This window comes from Bos javanicus, chromosome 5 (assembly GCF_032452875.1).
Source record: "Bos javanicus breed banteng chromosome 5, ARS-OSU_banteng_1.0, whole genome shotgun sequence".
In the NCBI taxonomy this organism is placed as follows: Eukaryota; Metazoa; Chordata; class Mammalia; order Artiodactyla; family Bovidae; genus Bos; species Bos javanicus.
Genome location: NC_083872.1, coordinates 115,996,784 through 116,016,523, shown reverse-complemented (window position 1 = coordinate 116,016,523; position 19,740 = coordinate 115,996,784). Strand labels below are relative to the sequence as shown.

Genomic DNA, 19,740 nt, shown 5'->3' with positions numbered 1-19,740 from the left:
TGAAAAACCCTTCACCAACACAGTTTCTAATCAGCCCATTATACTTATACTAATAGTTTTCTAACTTTTCTAAGGAACCTGTTTTTAGAAGGTTTAAAGCATCTCGTGCCTCTCACGGTTGGGAGGCTGTGAGCAATCACATGTGGCCGGACGAGCCTGTCAGGCAGGCTAGAGAAACTTCAGAGGAGTTTGTAGGTTAAAACACTCTAGTCACACCCAAGAGTTTTTATTGACTGGAGCTCTAGGTTAACTCCTTCTCCGAAAGAGGTGGTGGGGGACAGCCCCCCGTAAAGTCAGAGGTGTAGGTAAGAGCACAAAGTAGTAAAGTAGGCAGGCTCTGGTTATGGGGGTAGACGCTCAAGGATTTCCAGGGGGACTCCTGAGGCTCGATCCCGCCTTTGCGTATGTCGAGCCTCCTTCCTCATGACCTTTGCCATGGGCGGAGTACCTCACTCTGGCCCCCAACATGCTGCAATTTTGCTCATTCCTGATGTTGATGGAATGCATGTTCACCTCTTTGAAAGTTCACACCGTGAAGGTTCTTAAGTAGGGGCTTATTGTACTGTGTTCTGCCCACAAGCCAGGCTCAGGTTCAGCTCAGGCCACAGCAGGGAAGCCATGACCTCGATTATGGGGCAGAAGTCCCCCTTGTACATAAGTTCTTCATGGTGAGTTTCTAGAGGGAGGAGTAAAGAACTGATGTGTAGAAGTTAGAATTTCACAGAAAAGGCAGTGTTTGAAGTCAATATTGGAGGACCAAGAGGAATTTAAAAGGTGGGTTTTGAGAGAAAGGGCATTCCGATACAGAGCGTAACATGGGCCCAGGGAGGGTGGGCTCGCGTGCTGGTCACTTTCAGGGTAAAGTGCGTCTGCAGCAGCGGCCAATGATTCCTGCTAAGTTTCTCTCCCTCCACATAACCAATTCCCTCTCTCTCAGAGAGCACCCAGCCCGTGGTATTTGTTGCTGGCTCAGGACCTGGGTAACTCTGAAAATGACAGAGGGGCATATACAGGATCATCATGATAACTTGGATTAAATAATGTAAACTTGTAAACAGGACCAGAATCTCCCTGAGTCTGTGCAGGTTATGGACAACTTGAACATCCTCTCTGTTGATTCAATTACATACACGCCCAATGAACTTATTATGAAATTTTACTAAAAACCAGTGACATTTACAGACTGCAGTAGGAACCCTGTCACTCTGGCTCTGGGAACACAGGTGCCTAGGCAGTCCACTTTACCTGGCTGCCCAGGTAAAGCGCTAGGTAGAGGGGACCCCAATCCAAGCTGGGCTGAACCTGGAATGGAAGGAGCCAGAGCCAGCCTTTTTGGATTGCATTGGTGAGGCCTGCTTGACCAAACCCATGATGGTACTTAGGACAGGCCATAGTTTTGTGAGTCTTCAGCAAAGCTCACAAAGTAATCACAGCGATTCCTCACTTAAGGGCCTCCTAAAGGCTAGTGCTGGGGTCGGGGAGAAGAAGCCCCCACTCTTTCAAGGCCCAACAAACACAGAAGTCACCGCCAAATGCCCTGAATAGGAGGCCAGAAGGACCTTAGGGTCCTGACTTGAAAAAAAATTCCAACAACTTCTGCTGACAGTAGAAGCAAGGGAGCGGCATGTTGGCATATGCTGAAAGGGGCATTTGTTGCCTGCGTTCGCTGGGGTATTTTGTGTGCTGCAGAGGAATCCGAACCTACAGTAATTCATCAGTGTAAACGTTTAACAGTTTAGTTTGAGTAATATGGTTGCACCATTTCTCCCCAGCTTCTCTCAAACATAGTAGGATGCTACCAACACGACACAAAGGTTTCCAACGTTAATTGATGAAGATGGTAACTCCACGATGCTGTGTCCACTCAGAGACGTCAACCTCCTGGCTGCGGGGCTGGGAGTTCTAAAATGCGATCTTGGCAGCTGTGGTTGTAATTGTTTCATGTCACATTGACCGGGCACGTCTACGAATTTTAACACCAGTCTTAAAAAATTCCAATGACATCTGTTGAGAGTTTAATTGTGAGTGTAAAAAAAAAAATCATTAAAGGCACAGTCAAGAGATCAATTTTCAGACTGTTTAAACAACACGGTGGCTATCAGGCGGTGGAGACATGACTAAATTAATCTCCAGAGTGGCCGCGCTTAATGTACAGGGGGCAGGAGTGGATGGAAGACAACTTAAATGAAGTAGGAAAAGACGGGCAAAGAGGGATGAGGCGAGAGCCAGAGGAGATCAGGAATGGGAAAGTGGGCCATCTCCCGTCCCATCGGAAAGTGTCCCCGACCCCGGGATGACATGGTGGGCGTCCCGTTTCCCGCAGGTTTGGCTGGAGGTGGGGGCGGAGAAGAAGAGGAGCGGCCCGGGGAGCCGCCAGGAGCCACTTTTGTTCGGCGATCCCGGCGCCGGGTCGCGGCGGGGCGGCAGTGCGCAAGCGCGGGCGGGGCGGGGTAGGGGCGGCTGGGGGCGGGGCGAGGCCAGTGGGCGGAGCCGTGCAGGGGCGGGCTCGTGTTCGGGCCCCGCCCCCCGCCGCCCCGGCCCGCTGCATCCGGGCACTGCCCGAATTAGCATCGTGCCGAGGCACAACTTTGCCGAGGCCCCAGCGAGATCCAGGCGCGCGCCGGAGGAAATATAGTCCCTGCCTCCTGGCAGCTCGCGCGGGGGCTGCGCGGGGGCTCCCGGCGCCGGGGCCGGGGGTCGGGGGGGCCATGCGCCGGGCCGCGCCCGCAGCCCGGGAACTCGGAGCAACTTGCCGGGCTGCCTGAGAAGTTGAGGGGGCGCGCGGCCGCCTTTCCCCCCAGTCTCCAGACCCCCCTCCCTCCCTTTTCGGCCGTGGGGGAGGGGGCTCGTGTCCACCCCCGGCGACCCCCGCACCATCCGAGGAGACCCGATCCGCTCGCGTCCGCCCCGACCCCCGCGGAGCCGCGCAACTCCCCGGGAGCCGGGGCCAAAGTGAGCGCAAAGTGCTGCCCAAGTTGCCGAGATGGAGCTGCAGAGCCGGCCCGAGGCGCTCGCCGTGGAACTTGCGCGCCACCAGGTAGGCGGTCGGGGGCTGCTGGCCTCGGGGGCCCGGGGTTCGGGGTCCGGAGCCCGGCGTCCTCTTCTTCGTCGCAGGGCGCGCAGAGCTGGAGAGGCCCCCTCCTTTAAGCCTGCTGCCCCAGGGATCGGGGGAGTGTGTACATGAACGGACTCCCCTTTGGGCTTCCCCTCTGCGCCGCCCCCCTCCGTTTCGTGCAGTCCAGCTCAGTTTGAGGGATCGGGGGCGCTTGGGACCCGAACCCAGTGTCTTCTCTTTCTCGGGCAGGATCTGCAGGACGAGGGTCCCGGGAGAGGGCCCCCTGCGTGCGCTTGCCCGGTTGTGTGTGTGTGTGAGTGTGAGTGTGTACGCCCACTCCCTCCGCCCCCACCCCCCGGGTGCAATGCTGTACAGTTTGCGAAAGTAGTTTTGGCGATAGTTGCTTGGGCGAGCAGCGGCTCGGCGGCCGGAGCCCGGGCGGTGTTGCGGCGCGCGCGCGCGCGCGCGCGTGTGTGTGTATGTGTTGGGGAGATTAGGACGCGACTTGAATATTTATGAGCTTTGCTCGACACGGACTCGCCGTGTTTACTTGGCTCTTTGTTCCTCCCCCCTCCCCCCGGCACACACTCACACTCCCTCGCACACGCACCCGGGCCTGCAAACTTGCACGGCTCGGGGCGCGCCGCCGGGTGGCCGCGGCCCCCGCCCCGCCCCGCGAGCTGCCCCGATGAGGCGGCAGCCACAGGTAAGCGGCCCCGCGCGGCACTGCCCGGCCGCCTCGCGTGCGGGACGCGGCCCGGGGAACTCGGGCGGGGAGGGGGCGGCGGCCCCGCAGAGCCCCGGGCACACTGGACCCCCCCACCCCGGGGCGGCTGGCCTGAGCCCGCGCCTCCGTGTTTCCGCAGAACGGCGACCTCAAGAAACAGCTGCACGAGCGGCAACCTCGGATCGCCGCGCTCAGCGACAAACAAGTAAGCGAGCCGGAGCCGGCCCCCCGTCCGGGGTGGCGGGGTGGGGGGACTAGGAGGGGTAGCCGGGCACTTGGGTAGCACCCTAAAAAGTGCTGGCCTCGGCGCCGCGCGCTCAGACTCCCAAAGGAGTCTCTGCGATCTTCAAAGTTACCCGCCCACCCCCTGCTTCTGGGAAGAAGAGGCCAGGGTCTTGGAGGCCGAAGCGGGGGGCAGCGCGGCTCCCGCCGTGGCCGAAGGAGAGAAGCTGCCCTTAAAAGGCGGCGAGCAGCCCGGCGTCCATTTTGAGTTGGTGGACATGTTTTTGGAATGTGGACATTTCTCCCGCTCGGTGCCCCCCCCCCCAACCGCCCCCGTCCCCGGCCTCCCGCGGGCGTCAGGGTGCGGAGAGAGGGGGTGGTCATTCGAGCCTGGACACCAAACTCCTTGGAAGTGGATTTTTTTTTGGGGGGGGGAGCTTTACGGCACAAATCTTAATTTAAAGAAATCGTTCTTCCTCCGGGCTCCCCCCTCCCCTCCCACTTCTCCGGCATCACTTTTATTCTCGGAACCTGACGCCAGCCAGCTCCCGGGGAACAAAAGAAAGGCGCCCCCGGGACCCCCCGGTTCTGCCCAACTTTGGGTCTCCGGGCACCGGGTGTCCACTGGGGCCCTCGAGGAGCTGCTCGCCATGGGGATGGGGACGGGGGCCCGGCAGCCCACCCCTCCCGGCCCCCTTGGTGAGGAAAAGTTGTCCATTGTGACTTAGTTGAGCGGAGCTCAGCGCTGGAGGGGTTTCAGCACCGCGAACAGAGGCCGCCGCCGCCGGAGCGCGGCCGGCCGCGCGCCCCGCCCCCTCTCCCTCCCCGCTCCCGCCCCTCCCCCTCCGCGCCCCTCCCCCCACGCCCCCTCCCCACACTTGCACCCCCGCCCCTTTCCCAAGCCGAGAACTTTGAGCTGCGCAGCCAATGGCGCTCTCCGGGCTCCGAGGCTGGCGGGGGCGGGGGCGCCGGCTCCGTCCCCGCGGCCCCCTCCTCTCCTCCCTCTGTCCGCCCCGCGGGCCCGCTCCCCCCGCCCCGCCTCGCAGAGCCCCCCCTCCCGCCCCACGGGCCTTCGATCGCGCTTCCTTCGGAATGCCGGCCGCCGGCGTCAGCCTCAAACTTGGACCGCGCCCACCCCCGCCCCCGCCCCCGCCCGCCGATCCGGTCCCCTTCTCGCTCCCTCAACTCCGGGTCGGGGGCGGGCCGGATCCGAAGCCCCCCGCCTCCCCGGAGGGATGGTCGGTGTAGGGGAGAGACGTGGACGTGGCTGGCGGGGGTTGGCGGCGACCCCGGCGAGGGAGAACTCGGAGGCCGGGTGTGCGTTTCGAGTCTTTTTAAAGTTGCAAAGTGGTGGAAGGGGGGCGTGCAGAAGAGGAGGAGGGGGCCGGGGGCTGCGGAAAGAAAGACGGCTGTGGCCGCGGGTCGGCGCCTGGTCGGGGACGTCGGGCTGGACGCGCGGGTGGGGACGAACGCGTTAACCCCTTTCCCGCGGTGCCGCGGCCCCCCTCCCGGGCCGCGCGCCCCCGCCCGGGAGTGGAAGCTTCCATTCCCGTCTGAGGAGCGGGGGGGGGGTGGGGGGGGTGGGGGCGCCTGGCGCGCGGCTCCGGCGAAGTCGGGGAGTTCGCGGGGCGGGGGGAGGGGACCCAGGCCCGGCATTACCATTTTGATTGCTTTGATGCCATTTTTGGAGGGGGAGGGGTTGGGAGACCCTTCTGCGCTGAGCACAAAGATGTTTAATCACTGTGTGAAATCAAATCAGATACTTAAAAAAAAAAAAAATCCATCACCAAATCTCGTACCTTGTGATAGCTGAGGGTTCCTAAGCTCCCTTTTTTTTTCCCCACTGGGTAAAACGGCAAGTTGTTGACTCTTCTGCTCCGAGTAGAAGATTTAAAAGAGAAAATTCCACTGAGCCGGCAGCTTTCCTCGCAACAATGTCTCTTTATGTGTGCTTGTACAATACGTGGCAATAGTTGTACTATTTGGAGTGGCTTTTCGGAGCTTAGGTTTGCTCCTTTCTGTATTGTAGCAACTATTTCCAGGCTGTTTAAATTTTTATGATGATAGTAAATGAGTAGCTATTTATTATCTGTCATGCCTGAATTTAGATGAGGCCGGGGAGAGAAACATTTGAAAATCGTGTTTGAAGGTTGCGGGTGCCGCTGGTGGGGGCGGGGGGGTGCGGGGAGGAGCCGTCCTACTCCGTTCTGCCTTTGCCTTTAAATCTGGACTCGGAGAAGGATGCTGCTGAACGGAATGTACCTCCATCTTTTTTGTGTGTGTGAGTGTGTGTTTAAAAAAAGGAAGAAAGAGAACAAGGAAAACTTTTGTTCCCTGACCTTTTAAAAATATTTCCCTCTGAGATGACTAAAAATAACGTCTGGGGAGCGGCCGGCGTTTGTCCTGGCCATCGGAACTTGTGTTTGTCACTGTGAGCGTGTTGTTTTTCCTTTCTCCTTTGTGGCATTTTATATAGCAGGGGCTCATAAAAGAGGGAGGGAGGGAGCTGGGGCCGTGGTGCAGCATGCTAATAAAGCTGCCTCGGCTCTCCCGAGCTCCGCGGTGGAATCTTTCAGAGGTCACCTATGAAATGAGTTGGTAGACTTAACATTTACTCACCTCTGTCTCCTTGGGAGAGTTTGGTGGAGATTGGCAGCTTGGCTGGGGAAAGGGTCGGAGGAATGAGCCCTTGGAGGTGATTAAGGGCTGCACTGGGGGTCTCTCCAAGAGGGGTGATGGGCTCTGCTTGGTTATCCCAGCACCTGCCCAAGGAGCTGGAATGGATGATCAGAGCTGAAAAAGCCAGTAGTGTTTCAGAGTTTGCTTTCAACTCAACAGAAAAGTAAGGTAGTGTTGCTTGAGAGATTTGCTTGGGGGGAAAACTCACACCATCTTCCCCTGCGGAGATGTGTTTCTGTCTTGCTGCTGCTTGGACGATGGCATATAAAGGTTAAGTTTCAATTAAAAGTGCACCCGTGAAGGTGATGAACTGCATAGTAAAATGGACGAATGACCTCATTATCCACATTTGTTAGAAATACAATAGCAGCGAGTAATATCTTTTGGTGCCTAGCCATCAATTTCCCATTTGTGCCCTTGGCACTGGAATTTTTTTCAGTTACTTCTGGAAACACGGACGAGGGCTTGGAGATGTTTTTCCAGGACTCCTAGGAGTAGATAGTTGTTCGTTGGTCAGAAGTAGAGAGAAATTGTGTGTTAGTGTCCAGCGTTTCTTCCACCATGGCTGGACCAGGGGATAAATGGGAAACCAGCATCTGTAGGACCTTGCTGTTTGAAAACAGAGTTCACTTTTTTTTTTTTTTTTTTAAAAAAGAGGAAGCTGTAGGAGTTGGTCAGTAGCCCTTGATAGCCAGGCTATTTGAAAACAGAGTTCATGTTTTTTCTTTTTTAAAAAAAGTGGTCAGCAGCCCTCGGTGGTCAGGCTGCATTCCGGGGGTGGCCCCCCCACCACTGGGCTGTGACCCCCGTGGAGGAAGGACCCCTCGTCTTTAACAAGATATGATGTGTGAAGACTCCATTAGTTGCTCCAGTGGTTTTACGCCATGAATTTGCAGCACATGCAGAGAGGCAGTAACATTTTTATCTAAATTGTCAAGCACTTCCGTGTAAATAACAGGCCCATCATAAATACCACAGGGTTTTTTTTTTTTTTTCCTTCCTCTTTGGAGTTCTCAGCACAACACTTAAACGCCATGTGAAGCAGGCATCTTCATGCAAGTTCAGCTTCACCTTGGAGTGAGAAGACCTCCGGTATGAACTGCAGGGCGTGCTGGTCTGGCAGAGACTCCCCTCCCCCCCCACTCCACTGCCCAGTGAACTTGGGGCCTTGCATGCTGCCCGATGCATCGATTTGATGAACTCTGGATTCCGAGGGGCTGTCCTCAAGCGCAGCAATAAAAATATGTCTTCTTGAAAGGTATGATGTGTGTGGCATTCGCTCAGGCGCTGAAGCACGCCTTCACTGTGATTCACTAGCTCCGGTGGACACCCAAGGGTCCCACGGTGGAAGCGTTCGCCAAACAGAACTGCAGGGTGGGTCTATTCTGAATGCTTCCCAGTTGCTTTCAACCCTTCCATTAAAGGATGCTCCATTCTTCAGGTTCTGACCCCGAGTCTGCGCAAATCCAGGAGGCTAAATGTCAGTCTTCCTCACCTAGAGTTCAAGATGTCATTCTTCAAATAGCACCTTTACATGGGAAGGAGAAAACTGATGCCGTCTCCATCTTTCTTAGTCTGGAAACGAGCACAGGGTTGAGACAGCAGGGGCTCAGTCCTGGCTTTCCCCAAGTGCCCCCTGCTTGGCTGTGACGCCTTACTCCCCCCTCACTCCCCCCTCAACCCCCTCCACAGCCAGTCTCTAGGACCCACACTTCTATCCAAGCCGAGTTTTCCTGGAGTCTCTCTTCCCCTCCATCTGTCCACCCCTCTGGTCCCTCCCCCATTATCCCTTAACTGGAAGATGCAGTAGCCTTCTCACTGCATCCACTTAAAAAACATTATTGAAATAGAATTCAGATATTGCGTACTTCACCCATTTAAAGTGTACAGTTAAGTATTTTTTATACCTTCACAGTTATTTGCAGCCCATCACCACCATCAGTTTTAGAATATTTTCAGAATATTGTTGTTCAGTCTCTCAGTTATGTTAGATTCTTTTCGATCACATGCACTGCAGCACACCAGGCTCCTCTTGTCCTCGACTATCTCCCAGAGTTTGCTCAAACGCATGTCCATTGAGTTGGTGTTGCTATCTGACCATCTCACCCTCTGCCACCCCCTTCTCCTTTTGCCTTCAGTCTTACCCAGCATCAGGGTCTTTCCCAGTGAGCCAGCTCTTCGTATCAGGTGGCCAGAGTATTACTTCAGGGTATTACCCAGCCGTTGCTATTTGGCAGCCAAGTCGTGTCTGACTCTCTTCGACCCCATGGACTGCAGCACACCAGGCTCCCCTGTCCAGCCCCATCACCCGGAGCTTGCTCAAACTCGTGTCCATTGAGTCAGTGGTACCATCCAACCATCTCATTCTCTGTTGCTACTTTGTCCTCCTGCCTTCAGTCTTTCCCAGCACCATGGTCTTTTCCAGTGGCTCTTTGCATCAGGTGGCCAAAGTATTGGAGCTTCAGCCTCAGCATCAGTCCTTCCAGTGAATTTTCAGGGTTGATTTCCCTTAGGTTTGACTGGTTTGATCTCCTCGCTGTCCAAAGGACTCTCAAGAGTCTTCTCTAGCACTGCAGTTCAAAAGCAGTGATTGTTTGGCGCCCAGCCTTCTTCATGGTCCAACTCTCACATCCATACATGACTGCTGGAAAAACCATAGATTTGACTAGATGGACCTTTGTTGGTAAAGTGATGTCTCTAAGAACAAAATAATGCCTCAACGCAGATGGACCTAGAGATCGTCATACTGAAAAATCAGTAGAAAGACACATATATGATGTTGCTTATATGTGGAATCTAAAAAATTGGTGCAAATGAACTTCTTTACAGAACAGAAATAGAGTCACAGATGCAGAAAACAAACTTATGGTTACCAGAGAGGGAAGTGTATGTGTAAAACAGATAACTAATCAGGACCTACTGCGTAGCACAGGGAACTCTACTCAGTGCTCTGTGGTGACCTGTGTGAGAAAAGAATCTGAAAAAAAGCGAGTATATATATATAACTGATTCCCAGGTGGCTCAGTTGGTAAAGAATCCGCCTGCCAGTGCAGGAGATGTGAGTTCCATCCCTGTGTTGGGAAGATCCCCTAGAGAAGGAAATGGCAAGTCACTCCAGTATTCTAGCCTGGGAAATCCCATGGACAGAGGAGCCTGGCGGGCTACCGTCCACGGGGTCACAAGAGTTGGAGACGGCTTAGCGACGACTGAACCACAAAAGCAGCGTAACTGATTCACTTTGCTGCACAGCAGAGGCTAACAGAACGTTGCGAATCAACTATACTCTAATGAAAACTAAGGAAAAATGTTTAGAACGTTTTCATCCTGTCAGTGAGAAAGCCTCTGGGTCTCACCCCTCCCATCGCCGCACCAGGCCGCAGGCATCTGCTCATTCACTCTCTGTCTGCAGGTCTGCTTTCTGTCGCTGTAGAGTTGCCTGTTCTGCACTTGCGCATGAGTGGAGTCACATCGTGTGGTTTTGTCTGTTGGGCTGCTTTCACCGAGCAGAATGTTTCCACCCAAGTTGTAGCGTGTAGGACTTGGTTCCTTCTTATGTCTGAATGACCTTACATCGTACGGGAGATCTCATCCTGTGCCCATTCACCAGCTCATGGGCACTTGGGTGGTTTCCACCCCCAGGCTCTTGGGAACAGTGCACTACATTTCCTTGTGCCTCTCTGGTTCATCTTCCATTAGTGTTAGCGTCTTGAAACTGGATCGAGATCACAGTGCTCCTTGTGGAAGCCCTTCTGGTGGTTTCCCGCTGCTCTGTGGGGGGCTGGCCCTGCGCCCCTGCTCGACCTCCACGCTGGGACCCTCACCTGCTCTGCGCCCCCCCACAGTGCTGCTCCTGGGCTGCTCTGCAGCAGGGGGCCTCGGGTACCACGAGCATCTTCTGCTCTGGAGACCACCGGCCATTACCGTCTTCATCTTTTCATGGAAGTGCACTGTCCCTGCTAAACCGGAAGCTCCCTGAGGGGTGGGGGCCGTGCTCTCCGCCCCTCCCCCAGGTTCTGAGAGCAGTGCCTTGTGGTGCTGGATGCGTGTTGGTGGAACGGGCAGTTGACTAAGAAGATGGGTGTGTGGGTTGGCGGGGACCAGCAACCAGCCCCAGAGGAGTCCCAGGAGTTGTCCTCTGTAGGCGTGCAGTAAACAGATTTTTAAAATCCTGCATTTGGAATGAGCAGCACAGAAGTAAGACTAGCAGCTCCTCTGGTCTCGGAAACCTCACAAGAGAGTGATGTATAGATGACCATGTGTCAAGGGAATTCCAGAAAATTCTGTGAAAACCATGCTGTGCAGGCCCCTGGAGATGAGAGACAGCTTCCTAGGGGAGAAGGGGCTTCCAGGAAGCCTGGGGTCATGTTCGGGAGGAGCTGGTGTCCCAGCTGAGGGCTAATGGCCCAAGGAGACCTGCAGGTGTTGGCGAGTTTCCAGCAGTTGAAGCATGGAAGAGAGAGAGACAGGCAGACAGCAGAGAGGGCAGGCTGGGGCTGGAGCCAGGAAGACACTGAACGCCGAGCAAAGCTCCTGGGTTGTGTGCCAGGTCTGGGAGATAACCTGGGGCTTTAGGGCAGCTTAGGAGGAGGGGGAGGGAGAAAGTGTGTTAGTCGCTGAGTTGTGTCCGACTCTTTGCGACCCTATGAACTATAGCCCCCTGGGCTCCTTGGTCCATGGGATTCTCCAGGCAAGAATACTGGAGTGGGTTGCCGATCACTTCTCCAGGGGATCTTCCTGATCGAACCCAGGTCTCCTGCATTGTGGGCAGATACTTTACCATCTGAGCCACGAGGGAAGTTGGGAGGAGGGTGAAGGAGGGCTGAACTCACTCCCTGTGTGGCCCGGCCGGCCAAACGAGCTCCCTGGTGTCTGTCACTTGTGTGGGAGGTTCTTGCAGGGACAGTGACACCCACGTGTGATGTGGAGAGGAGGCTGTTGGACTTGGGTGACCGGCACATGACAGGCTTGAAGGCAGGGGGCAGTGTGCTGACCCTTCTCCTCCTGCCTTCCGCAGAGCTCCTTACAGCTGAGAAATGAGTGGGGGATGTTTCTAGAAGCTTCTAGAAGGTGACTTGGGGCAACTCTGCTCAGTTGGTTTAAGGAAGAAAAGTGTGTATGTGTGTACATAACACATGGTTGCACTTTTATTACTGATCTTATTTAGACTATAAATTGTATAATAAGGAATAGTGAAGTTGACCCTTGAACAACAAGGGGGTCAGAGGTGATGACCCTCCATGCAGACACTGTGTATATAGTCAGTCCTCCACATAAGACAGGGACTCGGTATCCTCGGGTTCAACTAGCCGTGGATCACGTGGGATTGCAGTATTTACTAGTGAAAAAGGTATGTGTGCAAGTGGACCTGTGCGGTTCAAACCCGCGTTGTTCAGGGGTCATATTGATCTGTGCCGGTAAATGTGCACGGTGTCTATGCAGTGTATATAAAATCAGTTGATCATTTGTCCAGGATTATATTACAAACATGAAAGGAAGGATTTGTTGAAGAAAAATAATTTACCTTTCTCCCGCTAAAGTAGAATCTTACTGAGGGAGGCAGCAGTTAATATTCTTCCTATCATTTCTGTAACATTAGAAGTTCAGGGAGAGTTCTGTTTTTCACAAAGTTTTTAGTGTAAAAGCAACCCCTCCTTGTTGGGGGGAAACTTCGCAGCACAGGTGTGAGGCTCGTAGACCGTGACCCCTCTTCTGCCCGCTCCGGGCACGTGGACCAGAGCAGCACGGGCTCCGGGGTGTTCGTAGGCTGCAGTCTGTGCCCACGCAGCGTGTGTAACACGGAGAAACATGCTTCGTGGGCATGCTCCTGAGCATGCTACGCTTGCTTGTTACCCTTGACATTGTGTGCTGGGCACCTCTTGGAAACAGCTCGGTTTAATTCCACAAGCATTTCACAAGCCCCTGCCTGGTGGGGGTGCGGGGGTGATGTTGTTAGTAACAGCGACATCTCATGGTGTGAGGCTTCACCCTTCCAAACTTGTTTCACTGGGTCTCTGCTCCCACCAGTTTCACAGGTAGTTGGGGAGACAGATGTAACCCCCGTGACCTGTCCCATGAGCTCTCTGCACAGGAGAGCCTTCGCAGTGGGCTCAGCCAGTGGCGATGTGCTGTGATGAGGTGCCCGGGGTCGCCCTGAGAAGGTGACGTCCGAGTCTGCGAGAAGCAAGAGTCCGATCGCACACCCAGCACCCGGCTGTGTCCAGCACCAGTGTTCTCCAGCGAGCCTGTTCCGACACCTCTTTGATACATACGATGTGATTTGTTGGGGTCATCTCATGACTTGGCTCAGGCTGGGTAGGTGGGTTTTCCCTGCGGCACAGGTCAGAGAAGGGCAGCTCCCCAAGGTCAGGTGGCTGGGGGCCCCAAGAGGGTGCCCTCTGTTTCAGCCCCTGCCCCGCCTCTAGTTGGCCCCCTGCCTCTGGAGTAGAACACGGCGTGGCCTGGAGAGCAGAGGGCTGGAGGTGACACCAGAGTTCCTCTCCCAGCCCCCTGCCTCCGGCGGAGTAGCTTCCAGCAGGTCCTCGTGCGTCCTCTGTAAAGTGGGTGCAGTGGTTGAAGCTGCCTCGCCGGGTTGTTGAGTCCAGATCATAGATGAGCAAGTGTGTCTAAACCACCAAGCAGAGTGAAGGGGTTGATTGGAAGAGACATGTGTTGGCTGCGGTGGCGCTAGTGGTAAAGAACCCACCTGCTGATGCAGGAGGCGTAAGAGACGTGGGTCCGGAAGATCCCCTGGAGAAGGAAATGACAACGCGCTCCAGTATTCTTGCCAGGAGACCTGGGTTTGATCTCCGGGTTGGGAAGATCCCCTGGAGGAGGGCATGGCAACCCACTCCAGTAGTCTTGCCTGGAGAATCACATGGACAGAGGAGCCTGGGGGGCTACAGTCCAAGGGGTTGCAGAGACTTGGAAACGACTGAAATGACTCAGGAGGAGTTGGCGGCCTTGGTGGCCCCAGGACACACCTGCCACACCCTACCCTGTGCCTGCGGGGCTGGAACCTTCACTCTGTTGCTGGTCCTCCTTCGGGGCGTTGCTGCTCATCACTCTTGGTGCAGGTGGACGATGGCGGTGCCTCTTCTCTCGCAGTCCAGGGAGTCGACTTTGATGCGTGAGCCTCTTAAAACACCTGCTGTCGGAACGGTACCATTGATTTCAATTAACTTGGAATTTTTTTCACCGTGATGACTCTGATAATAACTTTGGTAATCCCACGATGCCTCATTAGAGCTGCTGGCTACGATGATCAGCTCTGTGGTTTAGCAAGTGTTTTTCTCCAGCGCCTTTGTCTTTCCAGGACCAAATTGCGGGCTCGCTGCAGGTTTTCACCCCACTCATGTGAGTGATGCTGAACGTGGCCGCCGCCTGGTCTGCCCGTTAAAACCCATCACGGGGCCGCGCTCATGGTGGGGGCCCTTCCACAGGGGCAGCGTCTCAGGTCACACACGGGGAGTTTGAGGGTTGTGTGTTGACTTGCGCTCTGAGACCCTTGCCCCGGACATGGGAGGAATTTGGGGAAACAGGCAGCTTTCTGGGGAGGAGGGCAGCTACTGTTCACCTCCGCTACCCTGTTTGGAATTTATAGCTTTTAAGGAAATAGGACCCTGGATTTGGTTTTCCTTGCAGTCTCTGAGTCTCTTTCCTCCCACTAAGGAGGCTTTGTTTGCTTGTTGTTTTTGCCACCCGGTGGCCTGCGGGATCTTAGTTCTCTAACCAGGGATCGAACCTGTGCCCCCTGCAGTGGAAGCGCGGAATCTTAAGCCCTGGACTGCCAGGGAAGTCCTCACAAGGCTTTCAGCTTTGTCTCCGAGAGGCGTGTAAGAAACGGGTTGAACGCAGGCTCTACAACGGGCAGGCTGGAGTTGTAAACCCAGCTCCGCGCTTCGAGGGCTGTAAAATGAAATAACAGCAGCTCAGCGTGGGAGGCAGCCGCGTGCTGGCGTGTGGGGAGCGCTCTGGAAGCCCAGACGCAGCACCCGCCAGGATTAAATGGGACGAGACGTCAAGCTGTGGCCGTGGCGAGTCTTCAACAACTGGGACCTGGGTGTCACAGGTCACAGCTTTCCCATCTGATGCTGACCCTGGGCAAAGCCCTGCCAGTGGCCTCCATTGACCAACTGGGTCCCTATTCGCCCCGCCCTTTAGGGGGTCCTGCCTTTTTGTTTGGGAGGTGGCGGAAGCCCAGAGAGGTTGAGTGGCCAGTCGAGGTCACACAGCTGGCAAGTGGAGGACCCAGGGTCAGCTCGGCGTCACCGTGGCCTCACAGTCTTAGCTCCTATGCTGGACAGCCCTCTGGCTCTGCATACGAAGAGTTGGAGTCATGCCATGCCTGGGCGCAGGTCCCGGTAAAAGAAAACGGAGTTAGGACGTCAGAGGGAACCGCCCGCAAGTTCTCAGCCATTGGTGATGACGAGTGGGAGCTTCACGCTGCGGTGGAAGGTCATGGAACGTTGGAGGGGCCGGGCACCTGGGTGGGGAGCCTGGGGCAGGCTGGCTGCAGAGAGGGGTCTCTGCAGTGGAGAAGCTGAGTCCATGGCGGGAGGTTTGGACTTGACCCCGAAGCGAATTCACCTGCAGCCTTGCCCTCTCATCCTGCTGTGGCCTGAGCCCCTCCCTGCTTGGCTGCTTCAGTTTTTCTTCTTAATATCATTGCTGTTGTTTGTTAAGGGGGAGGCATCTTCTCGTTTTGAAATGGCCTCTGTTCTCCAAGGGAACGAACATGCTTCCTTGAGTTGGGTAGCCCCCACCCTTTGGGTTCATTACTTATTGTTTCCCGAGTGTTGCAGTTTCCTGAGTGTGGTGAGAAATTGCTGATGCGGCTTCCTTCCCCTGATGACCTCTGAGTGCCACCGGCAGGCGTCCCTGAGGTCTCAGATGGGCTGCATTTGCTTTTAGTTTTTTTTTTTTTTTTTTGCTTGGCATCTGTGTTGGTCTTGTTAAAGCGCAGCAGAAAGAAGTATATCCATGGGGGATATTTTTCTTTTTTTTGTTCAGGGTTGAGTGGTCATCAGCCCCCAGTAGCCTAGGAAGAGCCGGTTGTCTGGGTTCTTGGTTTAAAATGGAGGTGATGCTGCTTCCCGGGCAGGGCTGTTCTGAGGGTCGTGAGGGCACGTGTCTTGCGTGCTGGGTGCGATTCCCGCCTGTAGTGGGACAGCTGTTAGAGGGAGATGTTATCAACAGGATATTAACAGTCATATGAGAAGCAGGAATCTGGTGGTGTCCCCGAGACGATACTGCCTGGGTAAGTAGCCGGGCACCTGTGGCTTTTTGTGGGCACAGAAGCCCCGAGTTGCGCTTTGTCTCCGTGGACAAAGCTGGGATTTGTGTGTGTCCACAGCTGGGATTGGGCCCGAAACTTGGGATTTGGTAGAGATTGAGGGCATGAGTCCCCCAGACGTGGTCTGATGGCGTAAAGCGTAGGGTAGGCGAGACCATGAGGCCTTTGCAGGGTGCCTCCCCAAGCCCCCTTCTCCCAGCTGAAACTTCAGCCCTGAGTCAGGCGGGTGATGGCACTCGGGGGCCCCAGGGTGCCCCGTCTTCCTGACCGCAGCACAGCCCCACGGGAAGCCCACTGTTGTTAAGCCATTGAATTCTGTTTGCTGCTGTTTCAGAGGTGGCTTGCCCACACGAGCGGCTGCTGGGTGAGACGTTCCGGGGTCCCACACATGATGTCCTTGTGCCAACAGCAGGGCTGAGGGGAGCTCGGAACTGTTTGTTTTATGGCACGTATTTATTCCATCAGATTGACCTTTGATCTGTAGGTGGAGGTAAATTGCAGAAAGGTCCGTGCCTGCATGTGACTCCGCTCTTGGAAGTAAAGAAGCATTCACAGACAGAAAAGCGTCTGTCAGGGTTTGCCAAGTCACCCTCCAACATAGAAAAGGTGATAAAAGATAGTAATTCGGAGAGGGGGGTGTACCTCAGTCTTCAGGGGAAATGATGGCTGCCTTTCGATCTCTTGGGTGGAGGCCTCAGAAAGTTTCTTGAAATGGCAGATGTGGAGTGTCTCTTGGGGCCTCCCTGGGGGCTGCATACCTGCAGGCTGTCCGTGGGGGATGCCATCATCAACTTGGGGAGAAGCTTTTTGCCCCAGGAAAGAAAACAAGGCAGGGATGGGGGGGAGCGGGGAGAGGAAGGGAAGGCGCTGTGTTTCCCTTTGATGTCACTCAGGCGGAAAGCCAATCTGCACATGTAAATGAACTTGAAAATGCAATTAAAAATATATACATATTAGAGACTGTGATCCAGAATTTAATGTGAGATGCAGGTTACCCAGTGACAAGCTGCCTTCCCTGCAATCAGTGGTACCAACTCTCCCCTGTGATGAATGCGTCTCGGAGTGATAAATGCACCCAGATGAACGTGGGATTATTCCTTAAGCTAGTTTGACAGCCTTCACCGAGCCCTATCTGCTTATATCACCCAACCTCCTTCTCCCAGCTGTCACTGTGAAGGGGACACAGGCTCAGGAAGGTCCTTCCCTGGGCTTGTTCTGCATGGACAGGAGATTGGGCAGAACAGTCGCCCGTGTTGCTGTGGACAGAGGTCAGGGGGGCCCTGGACATTGTTACAGCCGCAGGCGCTGGGCGGCGGGCACTTTGCAGGGAGCCCCTGCCTGGGGCTAAGAGTAGGAGCTGGACCTGGGGGCCAGGCAGGTGTGGCGTCTGGGGCTGGAAGGGAACAGCGGGGCAGAGCCCTGCGTCTCGGGCTCTTGGGCGTTTTCTCCTGGGGTGTGCGCAGTGGCATGTGCAGAAGAGAACGCTCAGATGGTGAGGGCGGCAGCCTCCGCTGAGGGCCGAGTGTGACAATTTGGCACATGCCACGGGGCACCCGCTCCGTGCTGGGTGCTGGGGACATGGTGGTGGACAGAGGCGTGCTCACAGTCCTAGAAGGGAGACAGATAACAGGCAGGAAACACCATAGGTGAGTCCCAGGGTCGGGGGAAGGTGATGGGCGCTCCGGCAGAGGGGGTGGGCAGAGGGAGGGGGTCGAGAGGGCCCTCAGGCGTGGCTCAAGGCCTACAGAAGAAGCTGGAGGGTGGACCCTCGTAATTCTCTGCAGGAAGAGTGTCCCAGGCAAAGGGAACAGCCTCTGCAAAGGCCTTGAGACGGGTTGTGCCGGGCATTTCTAGTCGAGGCTAGTGTGGCCAGGCGAATCAGTGACAGCTAAGCAAGGAGGTCCCGGAGTAGATGGAACAGGGTGGGGACCGACCTCTCCAGACTGCTTGCCCCTGCCTTTAAACCGCTGACTGGTCGCCATGAAGAACAAAAAATGGTTCTTTCTTTCTTTTTTTTTTTTTTAATATTTGTTTGTTCGGTTGCCTCAGGTCTTAGTTGCAACATGTGGGATCTAGTCCCTGACTAGGAATTGAACCTGTGCCCCCTGTACTGGGATAGTGGAGTCTTAGCCACTGGACCACCGTAGAAGTCCCAAAGCTGCCCTTTCAAGGGACAGAATGTAGAGTAGAACCTGGAAGGTACCTTCAGAAGGCGGATTTCAGCTCCCAGCCTAGAGAATTCTCTTCCTGAGGGCTCTGCCTGGGGATTGAATTGTTTGTTCTGAGACCTTTGACCACCCATCCAGCACCTCATAGTAAAGAGGGGGCACCAGCTGCGGCTGGATGGGAGACCGGGCTGGTGCTGAGGTTCTGTGCTTCAGAAACGCCCAGGCTCATCTGGAGTTCTGTCCTGGCCCAGTCACCACCTGAGGTGCCCTGACTCTTGCAGGACCGAAGACCCTGACCCTGCGGGTGCGCCGGTGAGCGCCCTGGGCCCAGGGACAGCCAGGCCCAGCAGCATCCCTGTCAAGTGGCATGGGCCCCAAGCAGCCTGCCTTTTACATTTTTTTTTTCAAGAGAGGCAGCTGCTGCTGCTAAGTCGCTTCAGTCATGTGCGACTCTGTGTGACCCCATGGATGGCAGCCCACCAGGCTCCTCTATCCCTGGGATTCTCCAGGCAAGAATACTGGAGTGGGTTGCCATTTCCTTCTCCAATGCATGCATGCATACTAAGTCGCTTCAGTTGTGTGCGACTCTGTACAACCCCATGGACAGCAGCCCCGCAGGCTCCCCTGTCCACGGGATTCTCCAGGCAAGAATACTGGAGTGGGTTGCCATTTCCTTCTCCCCAAGAGAGGCAGAAACCCATGTAAGAAGAAATCTGCAGTTTAGATGTGGGCGGAACATTCAGGCTTTTTCTAAATGCGCTGGCCTGAAGGACACTCCCACAGGCTGGACCAAACCCACCTCTTCTGATCGCCCTTCTGCGGCCCCTCCCCAGGCCCTGGACACCTGGCTCCTCCCTCATCGTCCAGGCCCAGCCGAAGCAGGCACTTGTCCTGACCTCCCAGCGGGATCTGGTGTCTGTCCGCCAGCCTCATCAGGCTGGGGCGTGACCTAGTCATTTCCTGCGTGATGCTGACGTTCAGAGCTCCGGGGTGAGTCTCGATGGTGAGCCCTGAGGTCCAGCGAGCCTGCCGCCCTGGAGCCCCCCGCCCTGAGCCGCCTGCTCCCCCCGACACCCCCACCCTGGAGCCCCCAGCGCTGTTAGAACAGAACAGTTGGTAGTGGTGCTGGAGGGCCGTTGAGCTTCCTTAAGAGTCGTCACTCCTCATTTAGATAAAGAAGTGGCCCTCAAATCTATTTCTATAAATAAAAACAGCCCCGCCCCCCTGCCCCTGCCCACGCCCCGCTACCTCCACCCCCACCCCCAACCCCGGCTTCCAAAGCCCTGGCCGCAGCCCCGTGGCTTGTTGAAGTTAGTTTATTAATGAGTCTGCTGAGTGGGCCTGAATGGAGGCCGCACTCTCATATTGCGGATCTAATTATAAACACGAGGGACGGTACCAAGTAAGCAGCATTTAAAGGGAGAAGAGTCTGGCAGCTCGGTTGAAAGTGTCCTTTAATGAACTTCTTTGGCACTTGTATCTTAGCAACACATTTTATTACATCCTGGTGCAGCTGGACTCGGGCACAGTAATTTATCCACCCCCAGCTCTCCCCTACCCCCCACTCTGACTTTCTTTGGCGACTGGAGGGAGGAAT

The 19,740-nt window shown here is 55.5% G+C and overlaps 1 protein-coding gene across 2 annotated transcripts in view; it reads left to right on the top strand.

The window, feature by feature from the left end:
• Nucleotides 1-2,460: 2,460 nt before the first annotated feature.
• The window catches only part of PHF21B (PHD finger protein 21B), an 86,239-nt gene continuing 68,959 nt past the window's right edge, over nt 2,461-19,740 (top strand). The window contains exons 1-2 of one of the 2 annotated variants that reach the window (XM_061418829.1): nt 2,461-3,037; nt 3,922-3,987. In XM_061418829.1, coding sequence (XP_061274813.1) covers nt 2,984-3,037; nt 3,922-3,987 — 120 coding nt within the window. In that variant the 5' untranslated portion in view covers nt 2,461-2,983. Of the gene's footprint in view, nt 3,038-3,083; nt 3,762-3,921; nt 3,988-19,740 lie in introns of those variants that run through there. The other variant, XM_061418830.1, reaches the window with a different exon arrangement.